The 21,364-nt window shown below is 37.0% G+C and overlaps 1 protein-coding gene across 4 annotated transcripts in view; it reads left to right on the plus strand.

Moving 5' to 3' along the window:
* TNFRSF19 (tumor necrosis factor receptor superfamily member 19) overlaps positions 1-21,364 on the plus strand; it is a 105,030-nt gene that overhangs the window by 67,799 nt on the left and 15,867 nt on the right. For all 4 annotated transcript variants that reach the window (XM_006754882.2, XM_015572433.1, XM_015572430.1 and 1 more), the window contains 2 exons: positions 19,614-19,778; positions 20,475-20,600. In XM_006754882.2, the coding sequence (XP_006754945.1) occupies positions 19,614-19,778; positions 20,475-20,600 (291 nt within the window). The remainder of the gene's footprint in view (positions 1-19,613; positions 19,779-20,474; positions 20,601-21,364) is intronic.

Genomic DNA, 21,364 nt, shown 5'->3' on the forward strand with positions numbered 1-21,364 from the left:
AACTGATATCACTGAATTCATCTTTTAGACAAAAAATGAACAAGGAAACAGCAACCCTCAATAACACACTAGATCAAATGAATTTAATAGACATTTACAGAACATTTTACTCCAAAGTTGCAGAATATACATTCTTCTTATGTGTACATGGTACACTCTCAAAGACAGACCACATGTTAGGACACAAACTAAGCCTCTACAAATTCAAGAAGATTGAAACCGTATCAAGCATCTTCTCAGATCTCAATGGCATGAAACTACAAATCAACTACAATAAAAACATTCAAATACATGGAGGCTAAATAGCATGATATGAAACAATGAATGGATTACCAATGAGGTCAAGGAAGAAATCTAAAACTTCCTGGAAACAAATGAATATGAACACCACAACCCAAAATCATGGGACATAGTGAAAGCAGTCCTGAGAAAGAAGTTCATAGCACTACAGGCCTACATCAAGCAACAAGAAAAATTTCTAATAAACTATTAAACCCTACATCTTAGAGAATTAGAAAGAGAATAACAAGAAAAGCCCAGAGTAAGTAGAAGGAAGGAAATAATAGAGATCAGAGTGGAAATAAATGATAGAGACTAAAAAGTTAATACAAAAACTAAATGAAACCAAGAGCTTGTTCTTTGAAAAGATAAGCAAGATTGAAGAATCTTTAGCCAGACTCATAAAGAAACAAAGAGAGGTTCCCAATAAATAGAATCAGAAACACAAGAGGTAAAGTACTAGTAACAACTGACACTACAGAAATACAAAGAATTGTAAGAAAATACTATGAACAACTATATGCCAACAAGCTGGACAAATGGACAAATTTCTAGAAAAGTATAATCTTCCAAAACTGAATCAGGAAGAAACAGGAAACCTGAATAGGCCAATAACAACTGATGAAAGCAGGAATAAAAAAAAAAAAACTCACAGCAAACAAAAGGGTTGGCCTACTCAGCTTCACATGGGAGTTTTACCAAACATTCAAAGAAAAACTAACACCTACCTTCTGCAAACTATTCCAAAAATTTCAAGAGAAAGAAACAGTTCTAAGACCTTTTTACAATATCCCTGATGAACGTAGATGCTAAAATCCTCAACAAAATATTAGCAAATTGGATCCAGCAATATATTAAAAAGATCATACACCATAACCAAGTGGGATTTATTCTGGGGATGCAAGACTGGTACAATATTTACAAATTAATAAATGTGATACATCACATAAACAAAAATGAAAGACAAAAAAATCACATGATCATATTAATAGATGCAGAAAAAGCATTCAACAAAATCCAGCACCCATTTTTGATAAAAACTCTCAGCAAAGCAGAAAAAGAGGACTCATACCTCAACATAATAAAGGCCATCTATGACAAACCTACAGCCAAAATCATACTCAATGGACAAAAACTCAAACCATTCCATTAAGAACAGGAACAAGACAAAGTTGTCTGCTTTCACCATTCTTATTCAACATAGTACTGGAGCCATGCTATGCTCAACCATATACACACCCTGGGTACATTTGTCCTTCCCTTGTCCCTGGTGTCTCTTTTTCAGTTTTGGGGAGCAAACCATGAAAGAATGAGGCGCTCAGAGTCCACACTTCGTCTTTATTTCATAGGTAGCTCCTAAACCAATACAAAACTTGCTCCTGTGGCCAATTTGGGCAGCAGAGTAGCAGTCAGCATGGCCTGACCTGGCAGGACCCAGGCCTGTTAGGAGACCTTGCAGTTGAGGAGGAGGTGATGAGCCAGAACCAAGGTCATTGCTGAAGGGAAGGAAAAGAGAGAGACCCAAGTATTAGGGAAGATGGTTTTCAAAGCAGTATGCACTGCTGGATATGAAAGGATATTCTAAAAACAGCATGGTTCTGGCAATTGAAATACAAAATACTATTACAGGCAGAATGAATAATGATCCTGTGGTTTTTTCCCCAAACAAAACTTTATTGGCAGGAAAACAATGCTTTGTACTTAAGTTGTTATGTACCATCAATGTACTTTATAGTCAATGTTTACAGTAGTCTAATACACCAGTGCAGCGAGGAATGGGGAAGCAGAGAGAGTACTCTCTCCAAGGAGAAGGGAGCTTGGCTGCCCAAGGACTTTTAAATCATGCCATGGGAGGATGTTTAGGAGGAGGTTTTCAATGGAAGATAATGGTCTCAGTTGTACAGGGAACCAAGCCCATGTCTATACACACCAGTAGAGACATGGTGACTTCTGCCTTATTTTTCAAAAATCAGTTTTTGTAACCACACAGGTTAGTAATTTAAGTCAGGAAATTTTGCTACCTGTGTTGATGAGAATTAGAAACTGCCAAATTTCTCCTTAACTTCACACTGTCAGCTTATTGCCAAATGAAGACTATTATAGAATTACTTGACTGCTAAAATGTACCTAACTTTGAGTGAGAGTTTGATTCTCTAAGTAAAAACAAAAAGGGAAATTCAAGGAAAGAAAAGAGACATGGGATAAATATTACCAACAGCAAAACTAATTTCCCATTGGTCAGTATATCTTTTTGGTTATAAATGCTATGATGGGTCAGATAGTCTTCTATACTCTCTTCAAATGGGAATATTTCTCTTCCCATGTTGGCAATCCAGAATGTTGAAGATTTCATTTGAGTGTCACTGATCCACCTTCATGAATGAATTAACTCAAATTAACTTGTTCGTGAAGGCAGTTGTCAATATCCATGTAATTGATCTTTTTTGTGTGTGTGCCATAATTTACAATAAGGCAATACCATTTAAATATTGGCAGTAGAACCTGAGAAATCTATCTAATAATAGAGGAATATGAAAATTGTCTGGGACACCATCACAGTAACAGTAACAGTAACAAACAAACTGCAGGTTGCTTGGGGTGACAAAGCCGGCAGGGGGGTTAGTGAGGGAAGACCAAACAACTGAACAGCAGGCTGCACGGGGCAACCAGGCTGGCAGGGGGGTTAGTGAGGGATCAGGCAGGCAGGCAGGCAAGCGGTTAGGAGCCAGCAGTCCCGGATTGTGAGAGGGATGTCCGACTGCCGGTTTAGGCCTGATCCCTGTGAGATCAAACCTAAACCGGCAGTTGAACATCCCCCAAGGGTTCCCAGATTGGAGAGGGTGCAGTCCAGGCTGAGGGACACCCGCCCCCCCCCACACACACAAACAAATTTCATGCACCAGGCCTCTAGTATATATATTTACATATTTACATATACAAATATATCTATATGTTTATATATTTTTTAGAAGATTTAGGATTCTTCTCTGTCTTCCTTTCAGACTATCATTCCTATTAATTTCTTTTCCTTCAATGCCCCTTTTTTTGCATGCATTTAATGCAAAATAATTATATTTGTTTAGTGTTTGTTTATATTTCTGTTTATCTGTTGCTATGTAGTTAATAAGTCCAACAAGCAATCTAATAAAAAAACAAAAACAAATAGGCAGAGGACCTAAATAGATACTTTTCCAAGGAAGGCACATGTAACTTTTGACTCACCCAAAACTTCGTTTTTGGTTCTAGGACACCCCCCCGCCCCCCGTGGATACCAAAATCTGCAGATGCTCAGATCCCCTATCTATAAAATAGCCATAGATCAATACATACAGATAGCCCTCCACATCTGTAGACTCCCAATCATGGATCGAACATAGTATAGTATAGGTATTGAGAAAAATAGGAACATAAATAGACTCTATTAGCAATTCTTCATGATATGCTCTCAACAAACATGGTAACAGGCTGAGAATGGCAATAAAACAGGAATGGGCAGGCAGCCCAGAGGAAAACAAATTGATCAAATCAGAATTGCTGTATGGAGATAGGGCTCAAAGATCCTCTCTGAGGAAATCTGAGGATCTCCTGATCTGTATTGCTCTAAATAACCTGAATAGTAATAATTGCATAATTGCACAGTGGAAGAGCCTGTCAGTGCCATTGTAGAACACCATGGGTTTCTTTGGTTCTGGGGGTATCCTTTTGTCTTTTATATTTCACTTTATGTACAACTCACTGCCTCGCCCTTAGATACAACTTGACCAAGTGGTAAATACAGATATAAAAGTTTACTTCTTAAGGGTGGGCTCTGTTTATAATAAGTCATCTTTGTGACTCATCTGTATTAGTTCTAAAAGAAAGCAGCTTGGGGCTACCTTGGAGTTCTGCTTTGGTTCACTGGCATTTAAATCATGAAAGAACTGGTAATTACGGCGGTGCCAGAAGGGAACTTAAAAGAAGAAATCAAACTAGAAATTCTGTATTTATAAACAAATGTTACATTATTGCTGAACAAAGGAAAAAATGCTTGCATAGCTGAACTGTTTTCTAATGTGTTCAAAAAGGAAAGTCAGTGAAAATAGTTTAGAGCACTAACTTGGAAACCCAGCCCTCAATGTTTGAAAACTGTCTGGCAAGATGAACTTTTGTTTCTAGACATAGATGTTAGAAGAGATTGGTCAATGTTTATTAATCTTAGATGCTGGTAAATAGAGATGCCGAGCCAAAGAAATATATACTTTTTTGGTTGAAACTTCAAAAGTAAGCTCAGAATGATTCCTTAAGAAAAAGATGCAAGTCCTAGTATAATCCTTCTATCATTCATTTGAGAAATGATACTTTCTTAATTTATATAATCTTGCTTATTAAGTAATGGGACCTTGATTAACTCATGTTTACTATTTGTTATAAACTCCTACTGAGCTTTGCTCCTCCTATATGTGTGATATCACATTTCAAAATCACATCTTGGTGTAATTTTCAAAGATTCATCCAATAATAAATTTTCAGGCAGCTACAAGGGACAAAGTCACTCATTTTTAAAAAACACATATATGTTTAACTTTCCTCCGGAATGCTAAAATTTGCTTTCTGTAAATAATCCCCCAAATAAGATATTCTGAGGTAGCCTAGTTATTTAAGCAACAGAACTCATCCCCTTAAGCTTCGTGAAATGTGTACTTGCTTTCTTCTTATCTCAGAGGCTTGCTCCTCTCTTCTGATTTTCTAATTTCAGAGTGTTCCTGTGTTCTGTCCCAGGTCCGCTTCTTTATCTACACTGTACCTGTAGGTGATTTTAACAGTCCACGAGCTTTGGAGATTATGCACGCATGCTTTTAGAATTTTTATCTCTAATGTCAATCCCTCTTTTGCCTCATTCAGATATCCAAATGCCAGCTCAATAGCTCCTCATGCATAGATAATAGGATTTCAAACCAGAAATTTTTATCCCCTGCCCCTCCCATTGTTAAATTCACTGTCCTTCAAGTTTTGGCCATCCCAATCAGTAAATGGAACTGTAATTTACTTGGTGGTTTACCCCAAAAACTAGGCACCAGCATTGATTCCATGTTTACTTTCACCTGACTCATAATCAGTATATACAATTGCTCTGACAACAAATGTTTCTCAAATATAACCATGGCAACATCTCCAATCTTTACCCAAGCCATCGTCATTGTCATCTAGATCACTACAACACCCTTTCACCTCATACCTGTCCTTCAGTACCTTGCAGATGGTGATCTTTCTAAAGTGTTACCCTCCACACATGAACCCCTCCAATCACTTCCTAGTATTCTTCTTTTTTTATTGGTAAAATTTGCCATTTTTAACTGTGCAATTCACTGGTATATAAATACACACACAATGTTGTGCAACATCACTATGTACTTCCATTACCCTTTCATTACTCCCTGTTCCCCTCCCACACGCACCCCTAGTAAATTCTAATCTACTTTATGTCTCTACGAATTTGCCTATTCTAGATTTTTAAAATATTTGGAATTATATAAATATTTGTCCTTTTGTATTTGGCTTATTTTACTTAGCATAATGTTTTCAACATTCATCCATGTTGTGGCTTGTATTAAATTTTTATTCCTCTTTAAGGCTAAATAATATTCTATTGTATATACATGATAGGACAAAGGTAGGTTTATAGTTGTGAGTATGTGAAACAGTTTATTCTTGTATTATTATTTATTGTATTTTCCATATGAAAAACTGTATGCCTACTTTTGCCACACCTTGCATATACCATTTTAATCCAGTCATCTTTATAGATGATTAGGTCATTTCTACCTTATGGCTATTGCAAATAATGTTGCTATGAAGATTGGTGTACAAGTATCTATTTGAGTTTCTGTTTCCTACGCTTTGGGGTATATACCAGGAGTGAAATTGCTGAATTATACAATAATTCTATGTTTAAATTTTGGAGGAACTGCCAAACTCTAACCCTCCAGCTATGTGCTAGTATAAGTTACAATTTCCCCACATCTATACCAACACTTATTTTCTGGTTTATTATTATTATTATTATTATTATTGCCACCCTAATAGGTATGAAGTGGTATATAATTGTACTATTGATTTGAATTACCCTAATGACTAATGATGTTGAGTATCTTTTCTTGTGTTTGTTGACCACTGTATACCTTCTTTGGAGAAATGTCTATTTAAGTGCTATATCTATTTTTTAATTGTATTATTTGTCTTTTTGTTGTTAAGTTAGGGTTTTTTATATGTTCTATATTAAACACTTACTAGATATATGATTTGCAAATATTTTCTCCCATTCTGTGGGTTGTTATTTCATGTACTTGATGGTATTCTTTGAAGTATAAAAGTTTTAATTTGGTAAAACCCAATTTATCTATTTTTCTTTGTGTTGTCTGTGCTTTTGCTATATGTTTAAGGAACCATTGCCAAATCCAAGGTCATGAACATTTTCCCATATGTCTCCTAAGAATTTTGTAGCTTTAGCTTTTAAATTTAAGTCTTCGATCCATTTTTTAATTAATTTTTAAAATATGGAATGAGATAGTATCCAACTTCATTCTCTTTTACAGGTGGAAATCCAATTTTCCCAGCATCATTTGTTGAAAAACCTGTTTTTCCCCACTGAATGGTCTTGGAACCCTTGTCAAAAATCAGCTGACCATAGATGTGTGGTTTTATTTCTGGACTTTCAATTCTGTTCCATTGTTTTATGTGCCTGTCTCTATTCTAGTACCACACCTTTCTGATTACTATAGCAAGTTTTGATATCAGGATGTGTTAATACTCCAACTTCATTCTTTTTCAAGATTGTTTTGGCTATTAGGGATTCTTAAAATTCTATATAAATTTTAGGATGGTATTTTTTTAATTTCTGCAAAGAAAGAAAAAAGTCATTATGATCTTAATAGAGAGGACATCAAACCTCTTTGGGCAGTGTTGTTATCTTAACAATATTAAGTCTTCCAGTCTATTAACATGGGATATGTTTCCATTTATTTTGTTGTTCTTTAATTTCTTTCGACAATGTTTGTAGTTTTCAGTGTATAAGTTTAGCACCTCCTTAATTAAATTTATTCCTAATTATTACAGTCTTTTTGATGTTATTGCTAATGGAATTGTTTTCTTAATTTCCTTTTTGGATTGTTCATTGCTCATCTATAGAACACAACTGATTTTTGTAGGTATGTTGATTTTGTATTCTAAAATTTTACTGAATTTGTTTATTAGTTCTAACAGGTTTTTTGTGGAATCTTTATGGTTTTCTGCATATAATATCATGTGCTAGCTTTGCCAACAGAGATAAGTTTGCTTCTTCCTTTCCAATTTGGATGCCTTTTCTTGCCTAACTGCTCTGGCAAGGACTTGTAGTACGATGTTGAATAGAAGTGGTGAAGTGAGTATCTTTGTCGTCTTCTTGATCTCAGGGGGAGGGTGTTGAGTCTTTTACCATTGAATATGATTTTAGCTGTGAGTTTTTAATATATGACCTTTATCATGATGAAATTCTCTTTTATCCTTAATCTTTTTTCTCATATACCACTTCTTTTGATGTATAATTTGTATTCAATGCCAATCAGTTTTATAATATGAGAAGGTACTATGAATCAAAATATAAATATACAAACACAGTATATAATCTAAAATATATATAGCAAGCAGGTATGAAAAAATAAATGTTTATTCACACACACTGTAGCTTGGGTTCATTGGATTATGGTTGTTCCCATGTAGGTATCTAAAGATTAAAAAAAAGTCTTTGGTTTTCAAGATTACTATGGCCATATTAGACACTGGAGCATCTAAATATCAGTGTTTGATTATGCAAATAAGACTTTAAGCAGTGTTTGTTTTTTAAAAAGTTTTCTGTGCATTGAGACATTTGTGAAAAGCTTTACTTTCCAGAATCAAGCCCATTTTAGGCTTAGGACCAGATTCTAAATAACCAAAAATATTAACTGATAATAGAAAGTGTTTCAAGTGCAGCTATTCTTATTCATGGAGGGGAGTTAGGGGTGACCAGGAGAGGGCAGATAGGCCACAAGGGAGGGCAATTAGGGGTGACCAGGCCAGCAGGGAAGGGCAGTTGGGTGAGACCGGGCCAGCAGGGGATGGCAGTTGTGGGTGATCGGGCCAGCAGGGGAGCAGTTAGGCATCAATTAGGCTGGGAGGGGAGTGCTTAGGGGGTGATCAGGCTGGCAGGCAGAAGCAGTTAGGGGCAATCAGGCAGGCAGGAGAGCAATTGGGAGCCAGCAGTCCTGGATTGTGAGAGGGATGTCCGACTGCTGGGATCGGGCCTAAACTAGCAGTCAGACATCACCTGAGGGGTCCCAGATTGGAGACGGTGCAGCAGGCTGGACTGAGGGACACACACACACCCCCGCTGTGCATGAATTTCATGCACTGGGCCTCTAGCAATCTTATAATATGCTATGAATTGAATTTAGTACTACTTTGTTGAGGATAATTTTTGCATCTATATTTATAAGGAATCTTGATTTGTAGTTTTCTTCTCATGTCGTGCCTTTATCTGACTTTGGTGTCAGAGTAATGTTGGCCTCATACAATGAGTTAAAAAGTGTTGTTTCTTCATTTTTGAGAGAGTTTGAAAAGGATTGGTGTTAATTTTAAAAAATATATTTGGTGGATTTCACCAGTGAAGCCGTCTAATCCTGGGCTTTTCTTTGTCAGGAGCTGTTTAGTTACTGATTCTATCTCTTTGTTATGTCTATTTTGATTTTCTTTTCTTCTTGTGTCAGTTTTGTTGGTTCATGTATTTCTAAGAATTTGTCGATCTCTTGTAGTTTACCCAATTTGTTGGTGCACAGTTTGAATAATATTTTTATATCCTTTTTTATTTTTATACAGTCAATAGCAGTGTCCTCTCTTTTATTTCTGATTTTTAGAAATTGGAATTTTTTTTTCTTAGTCAATCTGAAGTTGTGTCCATTTTTATTTTTTCAAAGAACCAACTTTTGGCTTTATTAGTTCTATAGTGTTTCTATTCTCTGTTTTATTTATGTTTGCTTCAATCCTTATTATTTCTTTTCATCTGTTAGCTTTGGGTTTAGTTTGCTCTTTTTCTAATGTCTTGAAGTTGAAGGGTTAGGTTATTGATTTTAGATCTTTTTTAATATAGACATCTACTGCTATAAATTTCCTTCTAAACACTACTTTTTCTGTTTCCCATGAGTTTTGGTTTATATTTTTGTTTTCATTCATCTCAAAGTACTTTCTAATTTTTTTGTGATTTCTTCTTAGATCCATTTGGTTATTTAAAAGTGTATTATCTAATATCTGCATATTTGTGAATTTTCCAGTTTTCTTTCTGTTAATGATTTCTGCCTTAATTCTATTGTGATTAGAAAAGATAATCTGTCTGATTTCAGTCTTCTTAAATTTATTGAAACTTGTTTTGTGACCTAAAATATGGTTTCTCCTGGAGAATATTCCCCATGCACTTGAGAAGAATGTGTATTGTGTTATCATTTATTATTCATTGAATAGAAACCAAACTCCTCACTACCATTTATAAATCCCTACGTGAATTTACCCTGACCAGGTTCTCTGGCATCATCCCCCTGCACTCTTCTCTTAGTTCTTTGAACCATCATAAGTATATTTCCTGACATTAATTAATGTTTTAGTGTAAAAACACTGAATATATGACTGACTTATTAATGAACTTAAATGCTGTAGGCAGTGATCAGCAAACTCATTAGTCAACAGAACCAAATATCAACAGTACAACGATTGAAATTTCTTTTGAGAGCCAAATTTTTAAAACTTAAACTATATAGGTAGGTACATTGTTATTAACTTAATTAGGGTACTCCTAAGGCTTAGGAAGAGCCACACTCAAGGGGCCAAAGAGCGGCATGTGGCTCGCAAGCTGCAGTTTGCCGACCATGGCTGTAGTGTAATAACAGTAATGTATCTTTTGATAGCATGTGGAACAATTCCTATGTATCTCTGTGAAAAGTTTAAAAATATATGGAAACAGCTTGTACATGAATGTTCATAGAAGCACTACTCACAATATCCAAAAGTTGGAGACAACCCAAATGTCCATCATCTGATGAATGGATAAACAAAATGAGGTATAGGTTTCCCCCAATACCCAAATGAGAGCTTTCCTATGAAACCCTTTGTAAGCCAAAATGGCATAAAGCTAAGAAGCAATTACTTTAGGGACACATCTTGCTAACAGATGCACAAAATAAACTGAGATAAAGCACAGATGCTCACACAGTTCAAAGCCCTGACGGCTCAATGCTGAGATGTTAAGTGTGATTCCCAGGAAAGAGCTTAGAAGCACCACTCTTTTTAAAAAGATTTTTATTTTTTAAAATATGTTTTTATTGATTTTAGAGAGAGAGGAAGAGAAAAAAATATCGATGAGAGAGAACCATCAATTGGCTCCCTTCTACATGCCCCATAGTGGGAATCAAACCCATAACCCGGGCATGTGCCCTGACTGGGAATCGAACCTGTGACCTCTTGGTACATGGGGCGATGCTCAACCAACTGAGCCATACTGGCCAGGGCAGGTGCCTCTTAATGATCTGGGTGCTGCTGCATCTATGAGGCATTGCAAAATAAATGCTGAATGCTATTTTCCCCTTTCACCTTTTTTCATAAAAGCAAAAATGCTCTTTGGATTTCTTTTGGTTTCCAAAAACAGATACTAATGCAGGTCTTTAGTAAAATCAATATAGCATAAGAAAAATTTTCCAAAAGTAAGGAATACATGTATATCAGCCATAAAAAGGAAAGAAGTTCTGATATGTGCTACAGCCTGGATGAACCTTGAAAACATGATGCTAAATGAAAAAAGATGGACACAAGAGGCCACATAATATTGCATGATTTTATTTATATGAGATATCCAGAATAAGCAAAATCCATAGAGACAGAAAGCAAATTAGTGGTTGCCAAAAGTGGGAGAAGGAGGGATGGGTAGTGACTGCTTAATGGATATGGGGTTTCTTTGGGGGTGATGAAACTGTTCTGGAATTTAGTGGTGATGGTTCACAATATTGTGACTATACTCAATGTCACTAATGGTAAATTTTATGTTACATATTTTAACTGCAATTTGGCAAATCTGTCCAATTTATTATTATTATTATTTATTTACTTATTAGTTGTGTAAACAAAAAAGGCTCATTTAGGAATAATATTTCTATCAGTTATTGAAAAACAGACCACATAGTTTTAAGACCAAAGTGTTTAGAATGAAAAGAATTAAATGATACAGACTTAATTTTGTATGTTCGTCCAGTGCTTGGTATAAAGTGGATTAAAAATTTAAACTATTTTGTTTATTGGCAGACTCTTTTGTGGTACATCTGGAATTAATATGTTGAGTGTTACCATAGGTATTTTTATTTAACCAGTTTAGATTAACAAGATAAAGCTTGCACTATAGAACTATATGCTTCCCTCAGTAAGACTGCAAGTTCTTTGTTAATAATTGTCTTTAATTAAAGAACATGGCTAGAGGTAGATTTTCAGGTTTTAATTTTGTTAAACCTTTATTCGACATGGCCTTTTTGTTGGTGATGGTGGTGATGGAAAAGCACAAAAAGCAATGGGTTGAATTGTAGTTTTCGTGAAACAAATATAAAAGTCCAAGATAAAATATTTTACTGAAAATTATTAGAAAATGTCTCAATCATATGCTTTTAGTCCAGAACTAATTGTTAATGGAATTCCATGTGCCAAAATATGGAATTTTAACTCATCAATGAGTCAAAATGCTCATATTTCCAATTTTGTTGGTGTTTCCAGAGGGATATGTGATACAGCGAGAAACCTGATGTGATGTCTTCATGTGTTAAACACTGATGAAAACACAAGGCATTGGTGAAATCTCAAAAATGGACGTTCAGACAGAAAGCATAATTAGTTCATTTACAACTTGTGCTTCTCTACTATGTTTTGATACTCATCTAATTATACTACATTGACCATAAAAATAACATTTAAAAAAGAAATTTTAAAAATCATATGTTATTTTTCTTTGCAACAACCTCTTTAATCGTGGGGGTAAGACAGACTGAATTTGTAAAGCTCTATTTGTGTTTTAAATTAGGTCAAGTTATATTGTATATGCTAACTAATTAACTAGAGTTTATTGACCTGTACAAAATAAGAACCACTAATCATTCACACTTTAGTATAATTTTTGCTCTAAATGTTGGAAAGAGTATGGCATAATTTATGGGGGCGGGGGAGAGAGCATAAGTTTTAGAGTCAAACAACCCAAGATCGAATCTAGACCCAACCACCTGATGTCATTTTGAAATGAAAGAAGTATTTATAGATATGTACAGACTTCTTCATCTATGGAACCTTTGCCATAGGGATTATTGTGACATTTTCAAAGTCAGTATATAAAGGCTGGCCCCTGTAGGTGTTTGGTATATGGTAGTTGTTATGGTATTGATGATCATTTGTATAACTTTCCACAAAACGTAATTATAGGCTACTGTACTAACAGTTCTCTAGAGGCTTGTGGTATTTTATTCATACTTCTGAATAGTTTTAAGGGGAAGAGGGTATGTTTAAAGGTAGAGTTAATATGCCTAATTTGATAAAATGATAGGAATGCTTAGTTGTTCCCTTATCCAACTTGCCTAATAATCCAATTTTGAAATTTATAGCAAAGCAGCATTCTGTGGAAGATGAGATTGATCTCCAGAAGGTCCTCCCCTTTTCTAGGTTCTTTGGTAATTCATTATAAATCTGCCATCACTATGTATGCATTGTTAGATAAGATTATATTTGGCATATAATAACTAAAATAAGATCCCTTTGTGATGAATCAATAAAATACTAATTAGAATTGATTGGAGAAGGCTAAATTTTTTTTAGTATTCATTCCAGGCAAAGTCTATGTATTGATAGATCTGAGCAAATATTGCTTTTTCACCCATAGTCAAATTAACACTGTATAAAATAAGTGCATGCAAATGAACCTGTTATTTGCCTCAGGTTATTTCCATCTGTACTGTCCTACAAAGCCAAAGATGGAAGAATAGAAGACAAGCATGCTTTGAGCATAATTTTATCTTTTAAATATTTTAAATTAAATTTATTGGAGATAATACACCATCTGTATATTGCATTGTGTGTTTACAACCCAAAGTCAAATTACATAATGGCATATGATTGTTTGAACAATTCCCCATTAAATAAATTTTTTGGAATATTTGGGGTTTTTCAGTTGCTTTCAAAAACATTAATTTATTTAATCATTTATCAAATATTTATCAGGCACCAACTGTGTGCCAGGAAATCTTGTACTTATTAGAAGTACAGTGGTGAACAAAACTGGCCCAAATCCTTGCCCTTGTGGAACTTATATTTTAGGGAGGGATTCAATTGGTTAGGGCAAAGACTGGGCTGTTGTAATAAGGAAACCCCAAAATATTATAGCCTCAGTAATATAGAAGTTCCTCTTTCCATTCAGACAGTCCAGCCCATCAGCCTGGTGGTGCAGCTCTGCTGCAGCACATCATTGAGAGGCCAAGTTTCTTGCTCCCTGTTGCTTTGCCAGCCTTTTGATATCTTTCTCATCTGTAGAATCAAGATTAGGCTGCTGCAGCTTCCAGCTTCCATCCCACAGTGAAGGGGAACTCTTGGGCAAGTAATTTGTACCTAAATTGGAGATGACACAGATGCTATACTCATCACTTCTGCGTACCATCCCTCCCCCATCATTCTCTATTGACTCTAATTTAGACATATTGCCACACCTAGCTGCAAAGGGGGCTGGAAAATGAGAGCTCTTGCTGGACCCAGCTTAAACACAAACCAGGTGGATGTGTTGGGGAAGCAAGATGGATTCTATTATTCCCACCATATGGGAGAATATCAAGAAGCAAACAAGTTAAATATGTAAGTCTCATATGGGGATAAGTGCAGGGAAGTGAATAGAAAGCACTGGAGAGAGATGGTGATTTTAGAGTTTGGTGGGGAAGCCTCACTAAATAGGTGACATTTGAAGCAGGACCTATAACAGTTGAAGCAGCAGCAGCCAATTGCACAAAGAGGTAATGACAGGTGGCAAAGATTTGTGGGAGAACCACGGGGTATTGGAGGGATAGGAAGAGAGTGGGTCATGATTGTAATGGAGAGTTCATTTTTGGATATGTTGAGTTTAAGACACATCTCTGTCCAAGTGAAATGTTCAATAGACTGTTGAATATATGAATCTACTGTTCAGGAAAGCAGCTCAAACTGGAAATATAAATTGCTAAATAGTGGAATACACATCCTACTTCATCTTATTCTTTAATATGAAGGTCATGATTATTTCTGTGGGAAGAAATCAGCCAGACCATGAGAGAGATCATGGGACTTCTCAGTAGCTGTCCTGTCCAAGTGTATATGGAAGCTAGTTTCACAGTGTTCATCAGCCCTAAGATAAATTTTCAGTGATTCCCATGGTGGATCTTGGTGTCTGCATAATGAGCCACTATTTGATTGTCCCTGTGAGGAAACTGAGGTTCAGAGGTACAAAGTCTTGTTCATGGCCAGCGTAGAAAGGGGTGAGAGCCTCATTTTGGAGACCCATTTCCTTCCTCCCAAACCTGAACAGAGACCTACCTTTGTTAGAAGTATAGTCTGGGAAGAAGGACCTTTTGTTTAGCAGGTTTTTAAACATAGTCTGCTTGGTTGCCCAGACAGCTCAATCGGTAGAGCAGGAGACTCTTAAACATAGTCTGTTAGGAAGTTGGAATGGTTAAACATGTAGGGAGATTCATAGAAAGCAGAGCTATGGTTACACAAAGGGATGGCCCTGAAAACCCAGGCAGAGTGCACTGCCCATCCTGGCACTTCAGCAGCCATCTTTGCAAGCCTTTCCCATCTCTTTCTCTCTAACCAGCCCTTTCCAGATTCAGTTACCTCCGTAAAATTTTCTCTCCTCCCACTTCAGTATTACTCCAACATTGCCCAGTGTGCCCATTCCTGGCACTCCTACTCAAGGCAGCTCATTATGTGACACTGAGACCCACACAGAGGCAGAGGGTTGCTGAAACTTTCTCTCAGGGCAGAAGCACTGGGGAAACCAGCTGTCATGCACAAGTGAACAGGTCTTCTGTCCCATGATCTTCCTGTGGCCTGGCTGGTTTCTACCCACAGAGTCACAGATTTGAGCATGTTCTTCACAGAAACAGACTTGAGCCACATTTTGCTTATTGTTATCTCCCAGAATGTTTTACTCTGTTAGAAGCTACATGCATCCATGGAACACTGGTCCACTGGAAAAGATTAAAAGGCCTTATTCCAGTTCTCAAGCAGTCTCCACTTTGCTGTGAAACCTTGAGCAAGCACTAAAAGTCTTGGTTTTCTCATCTATCAAATGAGAGTCAGCAATAACTGTCAGCACTTTGCCTCACTGGTAGGAAGGTTAAATCACTGAAAGTGTGTGAGCAATGTACAGATGTATGAAAGCACACAGATGTCCAGTCAACCATGTGGTCTGAAAACGAGTTCCTCTTCCAAGACTTTTCCATGACTAGTCAGAGTCCAATAACACAGATCTCTTCAACATATGAATCTCTCCAGCTACCTTTCGGAAGGGTGAAATGTGAGGAGAGCATCTCTGCTATTTGGATTTGTGTACCTCGTTACTTCAAAGGGTAACAGTGGACTTTATAACAACACTTGCTAAACTTTGCTGGTGACCTCTGTTTTCTTCTATTCAGATTCTCATTCAACGTACTGAATGACTTGTAGGATGTCTTATGTATAATAGATACTCAGTACCTCAATTGAGCTAAGGAAATGTATAATATAAAAATGAACCTATGTCATGTATGTAATGTGATATAAAATGTAAGCTAAGAAAACAGTTCTTACCGAAATAAATTGCCAAAAGATAATGCTAAGATTATAGTGGAATTTAAAAACTTAATTGGTTAGGGTAAGAGATGCCTTTGTATTCCAGAAAAGTTGAAACTTTCCAAGAATGTGAGTATTCCTATTCCCAGTTCTTCAGAAGTACGGTCCACATCCTAATAAGGTTTGGGGGAAATTCCTCACTAACTTTCAGTATGCTTGGTGAACTATGGGCATAGAATTTAGTCAAAGCATGTGGGTGGGAAGAATCTTTAATCTCAATATAATTACAGCAGCCACAGGTCAGCAAAGCAATATTTCTTAGTTTGTAGCAGATAAACCTTTTTCTGAGGAATTCTCAGCAACATCTAAATTAACCAGAACTTAATAGAGTATAGACACCACTTCATATAATTAGTACCAACCTCCTCCCCGCCTTTTTCTCTCTGCTTAAGTCAAAGAGAAAATAGGCTTTTAACAGGAATTTATGTGAATGAATTTCTGGGGTTGTTCCAAAATCAAATGATAGGTTGGTTTCCTATAGCTTCAATTTTATGTCTCTATTGCTGTATGTGACAATTGAACCTAAGAATAATGAACCCATTTCCAATAAAAAAGATTATGTTTGCTATAAGTGTCATAAACGTATACATATAAACAAGAGCATGCATTCCAGAACTTGACTTCCCATGGGGGCTTTCTGAGGGGCTGTCTGAGTTAACAAAGTCCCTTTTTTTATATAGGTGTCAAAAATTGAGTGGTAAAACGACTGCATTTTTCTTTTCATTTTCAGATGTACTGCCCAGGAAAGGCATAGAGAAAAGGGACTTATTTCCTTTAAAATTGATGTTATTATGGAAACTCTATAATATTGCAATTACAGTTGTAGTTTTCAATCATGGGAAAATATATATTAGCAAGACTTTCATGATTGGCGTGGGGAAATAAATCTTGAATCACAACCATCAAGTTAAAAATAAAACTTCTTGCCCAGGTGTGGATCAATGGTTGAGCATTGAACTATGGACCAGGAGGTTATGTTGCGATTCCTGGTTGAGACACATGCCAGGGTTGTGGGCTCGATCCCCAGTAAGGGGCATGCAGGAGGCAGTTGATCAATGTCTCGCTCTCATTGATGTTTCTATCTTTCTATCACTTCCCCTTCCTCTCTTTCTAAAAAATCAATAGAAACATATTAAAAAAATAAAAATAATTTGTTTTCCATTTGGGGGCATTTTAGTTTGTTTATGAGTCAGAAAGAGTTCCTTTTATATGAAGGTAAATAAGTTGACTAATACATTTTAGAAAGATTTTAAACAAGAAGAACTTACAGGACTCTAATCATTAAATTAAAATCCCTATTTCAGTAAGGTTTTTTGAATATCCAATACTATGTTAATTGATGACCTTAATAGTTACAACATTGGTTAGAAGCTTTGATATCTTCAACTCACATCATGTATTATACTTCATTTTTATGACAACTAGAGCCAGGTTGTTTAAAGGAAAGTGTAAGCTAAGGGGCCTGATCTCATTCCTGTAAACCGCCTTGCTCACAAACATAAATGAGATGGCAGTTTGCCACAACTTTCCCATTTGGCCCACATAATTCTTCTATTTCCCAAATAATTTCCCCTTCAATGAAGCCTACTACTTTACTTGCATAGGATATAAATTCTTTGTCAGTTATCTATTTGTTAGTGTTTGAGATTAAAGATATTAACCAAGTTCACAAACAAATATTCTTTAAAATGTGTGATTAGTTTATGATTCCTGTTTATCCAAGGAATATAGCTTATATAAATCCTGAACAAATAATTGCCTTTCCAGGTAGCAATAAGAAACTTTTATCAGTGTGGTTCAGATTTATTGAGCCTAGAAATACCAAGATTCAATGTTACAAGATAGTCATTCCTGTTATATTTATGATTCAATAATATTAACCCAAGACATTCTCTCTGATTCTAGTCTGCAGCAAGGGATGGGGAGAAAGGTATCAGCTACTGAGTTGGCTTGCCGTTGGTGCCATGTTGCATAAATACACATGCCAGCCTTGAATCTTTAGAGTTTCAATGTCCATTATGATTGCCTTAGGCACATGTGACACGTGAGCACTTGAAATGGAGATGTGCTGTCAATGTGAAATCACACCTGGCTTTGACATTTTTATATAAAAATAGAGAATGCAAAAGATGTCAGTAAGTTTTACATTGAGTGCACATTGAAATGATAATATTTGAAGATAGTTGGCTTAAGAAAAAGGTTAATTTCACCTGTTTATTTTTCCCTTTTTAATGTGGATTCTAGACAACTTAAAATTACATGAGTGGCGCATGCTTCTGTGAGGCAGCAGGGAGCTTCTGCCGGGTGTTGCTAAGGAGCTGGGAGCAACTGAAAGGAGCAAAATGGAGTCCCACCTCAGCTTAAGGGCAGTTACTTGGAGACAGAGAAAGCATAGCTGTTCCTCTGTTTAGGTTTCCATCTCTCAAATTCTTTTGAGGCTAGTAAAATGGGACCTCACTGAATACAGATTTCTAAACTGAGTTTGTCCATCCCAGTACCCAAAGATAAAGTGTCAACTGCAATCTTCATTGATACAATGGCTAATGTTCTATAGCACTGGGTACAGTGCTTGTTCTAAATGCTTTTATGATCACCCATTTCATCCTCTCACCAGCAAGGTGAGGCAGGTACTATTTCTACCTCTGTTTGAACAGATGTGGACTTGAGACTCTGAGACATTAAGTAATTTGCTCAAGGTCACACATCTAGAAGTTGACCTGTACAGTAGGATTCCCCGGATTTCGGCCCTTAGCCATGATGCAGTACTATCCTCGAAGACAAAAATCTCTTTTTGATGCTTTAACACATTAGTATGCATGCCTCTCCATCATATAACAATGGTGTCAGTGTTTTCTCCACAACTTAGATGTTGTTCAGTAATGTAACAGCTAAGATTTAAAAATATTTACTGTGTCAGAAATTGGGGACCTAGTGTAAGGTCATGAATGATCCAACTTCTTGTTTTTCCCTAAAGTTGCCCCCAAAAGCATACCATAGTTCAGTATATTTTAAAATGTAGGTAGCTTGATTCAAATGAAATAAATATGAAGTACCTACTATGTGCCAAACACATTGCCAAGTACTGGGGACACAGAGATAAAGATGATAAATTCACAAATGGTTCTGGTCTAGGGAACCTAAAAGCACCTTCCTGCAATACAGTGTTGAGGCTTGTGTGTTGTGGGAATGAATGAGCAGCACATTACACAATTTGGGGTTCAGGGTAGAGCTGTAGTAGTCAAGAAATCTAAGAGGAGGGAGTGCTTAAGCCATCTTAACATACCTCCCACTAGTTCCTGGGGTTTGATTTATATTGCATGAAGACCATTGTTAATAATGACAGCTGAGGTCAGTGTACTAGTAAGTGTCTGAGTCTCTTGGGTGGTTGAGAGCGCTGATTCCATTTGTTTGGTTTTCAGGTACCAGTAAGGTCAACCTCGTGAAGATCCCGTCCACAACCTCCAGCCCAAGAGACACAGCCCTGGCTGCTGTTATCTGCAGTGCCTTGGCTACTGTCCTGCTGGCTCTACTCATTCTCTGCATCATCTATTGTAAGAGACAATTTATGGAGAAGAAACCCAGCTGTAAGTTTTGAGCTCTTTCTATTTCTTAGCATTGGTGAAGTGCAATTATCATCATTGTCGTTTGTGTGTTCCACAAGAGACTTGAATAAGACGAGAATCAAGGAGCTGTTTAAGGCACAGAGAGCACATGAAAAGAGATCTCACAGTCTTTTGTCACAGTCTTTTTAGCCCTGAGGGAGCAGACTGATGGGTAGCAGAGATGTCCTTGTGCCACTAGGCAAAATTAAAATTACTCTAAGTGCTGGCAACATAAGTACTTTCCATTTCAAGCTTTCTTAACAAATTATTTCATACTAGATGCCCAGTGCACAAAGTTTGTGCACTGGTAGGGTCCCTAGTAGCTGCCAGCTGCTGGCCAGGTACTCCCTCCCTTCCCCTGGTCGCCTGCCACTGCCACCGGGCTTCCTGTCACTGCCACTGCTGGCTGGGGCCTCCCTCCCTTCCCCTGGCTGGCCCCACCCCCCTGGTCGAACTCTCAGATGACCTCCCGGTCGAGGGGACAATTTGCATACTATACTTTTATTATATAGGATTTGTGCCTTTGTGTAAGAAGAAATATTTTAAAATGTGAATGATAGCCTTCTTTAAAAAAAAAAATACAAGTGCTAGGATGGTACTTGTCTGCATTATGATGTGAAGGACGTCCTTTAAAGAGGAAATTGTCTTTACTGACAGAATTCTCACCCCCTCTTTTAGGGTCTCTGAGAGCACAGGACATTCAGTACAATGGTTCTGAACTGGCCTGTTTTGACAGACCTCAGCTCAATAACTCTGTTCCCAGAGCCTGCTGTCAGTGCCACCCGGACTTAGCCCAGACCTGCGGTAAGTTCAGACAGTTATGAATCCTTTAGGGAAACCAGAGGAATGACATTGAAGCTGCAAAGAACTGTTCTGTTCCTGTTTGTCCCACAGCTAGGTTGCTCCGCTTGGTTTCTACTTAAAGCTAATCTTGTTAAATAGTTATTCTCACCCTAACCTGTTTGGCTCAGTAGATAGAACGTCAGCCTGCGGACTCAAGGGTCCCAGGTTCGATTCCGGTCAAGGGCGTATACCTTGGTTGAGGGCATATCCCCAGTGGGGGGTGTGCAGGAGGCAGCTGATCGATGTTTCTCTCTCATTGATGTTTCTAACTCTCAATCGTTCTCCTTTCCTCTCTGTAAAAAATCAATAAAACATATTTAAAAAAATAGTTATTCTCCACCGTACTCAAATGTTTGGTGTGTGTTGTGCCACTTAAATATTAAGAAGAAAATAATGATCAAAATCCTAAAAGTTTTCAGCAAATTTGTCTTTGTTGTTTTGAGTCAGTTAATGTAAAACACTATCAACTTTATGTAGAGGAGGACTTTGTATCCCTTCCTTTCTAGTGGGCTCACACCTAAAGTTCATGTATCCACCTTAATGCCTTGGATTTCTTAAGGAAGAAGGAGGAGAAAGCTCTATGACAGGGTTTTCCACAAACCATAATTGCCTGTTAGTTTTTTTTAAATATATTTTTTATTGATTAAGATATTACATATGTGTCCTTGTCCCCACGTTACTCCCTACCCCGCCCCCGCTCATCCCCTCCCCCCCCCCCCCCCCCC

This window comes from Myotis davidii, unplaced genomic scaffold (assembly GCF_000327345.1).
Source record: "Myotis davidii unplaced genomic scaffold, ASM32734v1 scaffold193, whole genome shotgun sequence".
Classification (NCBI taxonomy): Eukaryota; Metazoa; Chordata; class Mammalia; order Chiroptera; family Vespertilionidae; genus Myotis; species Myotis davidii.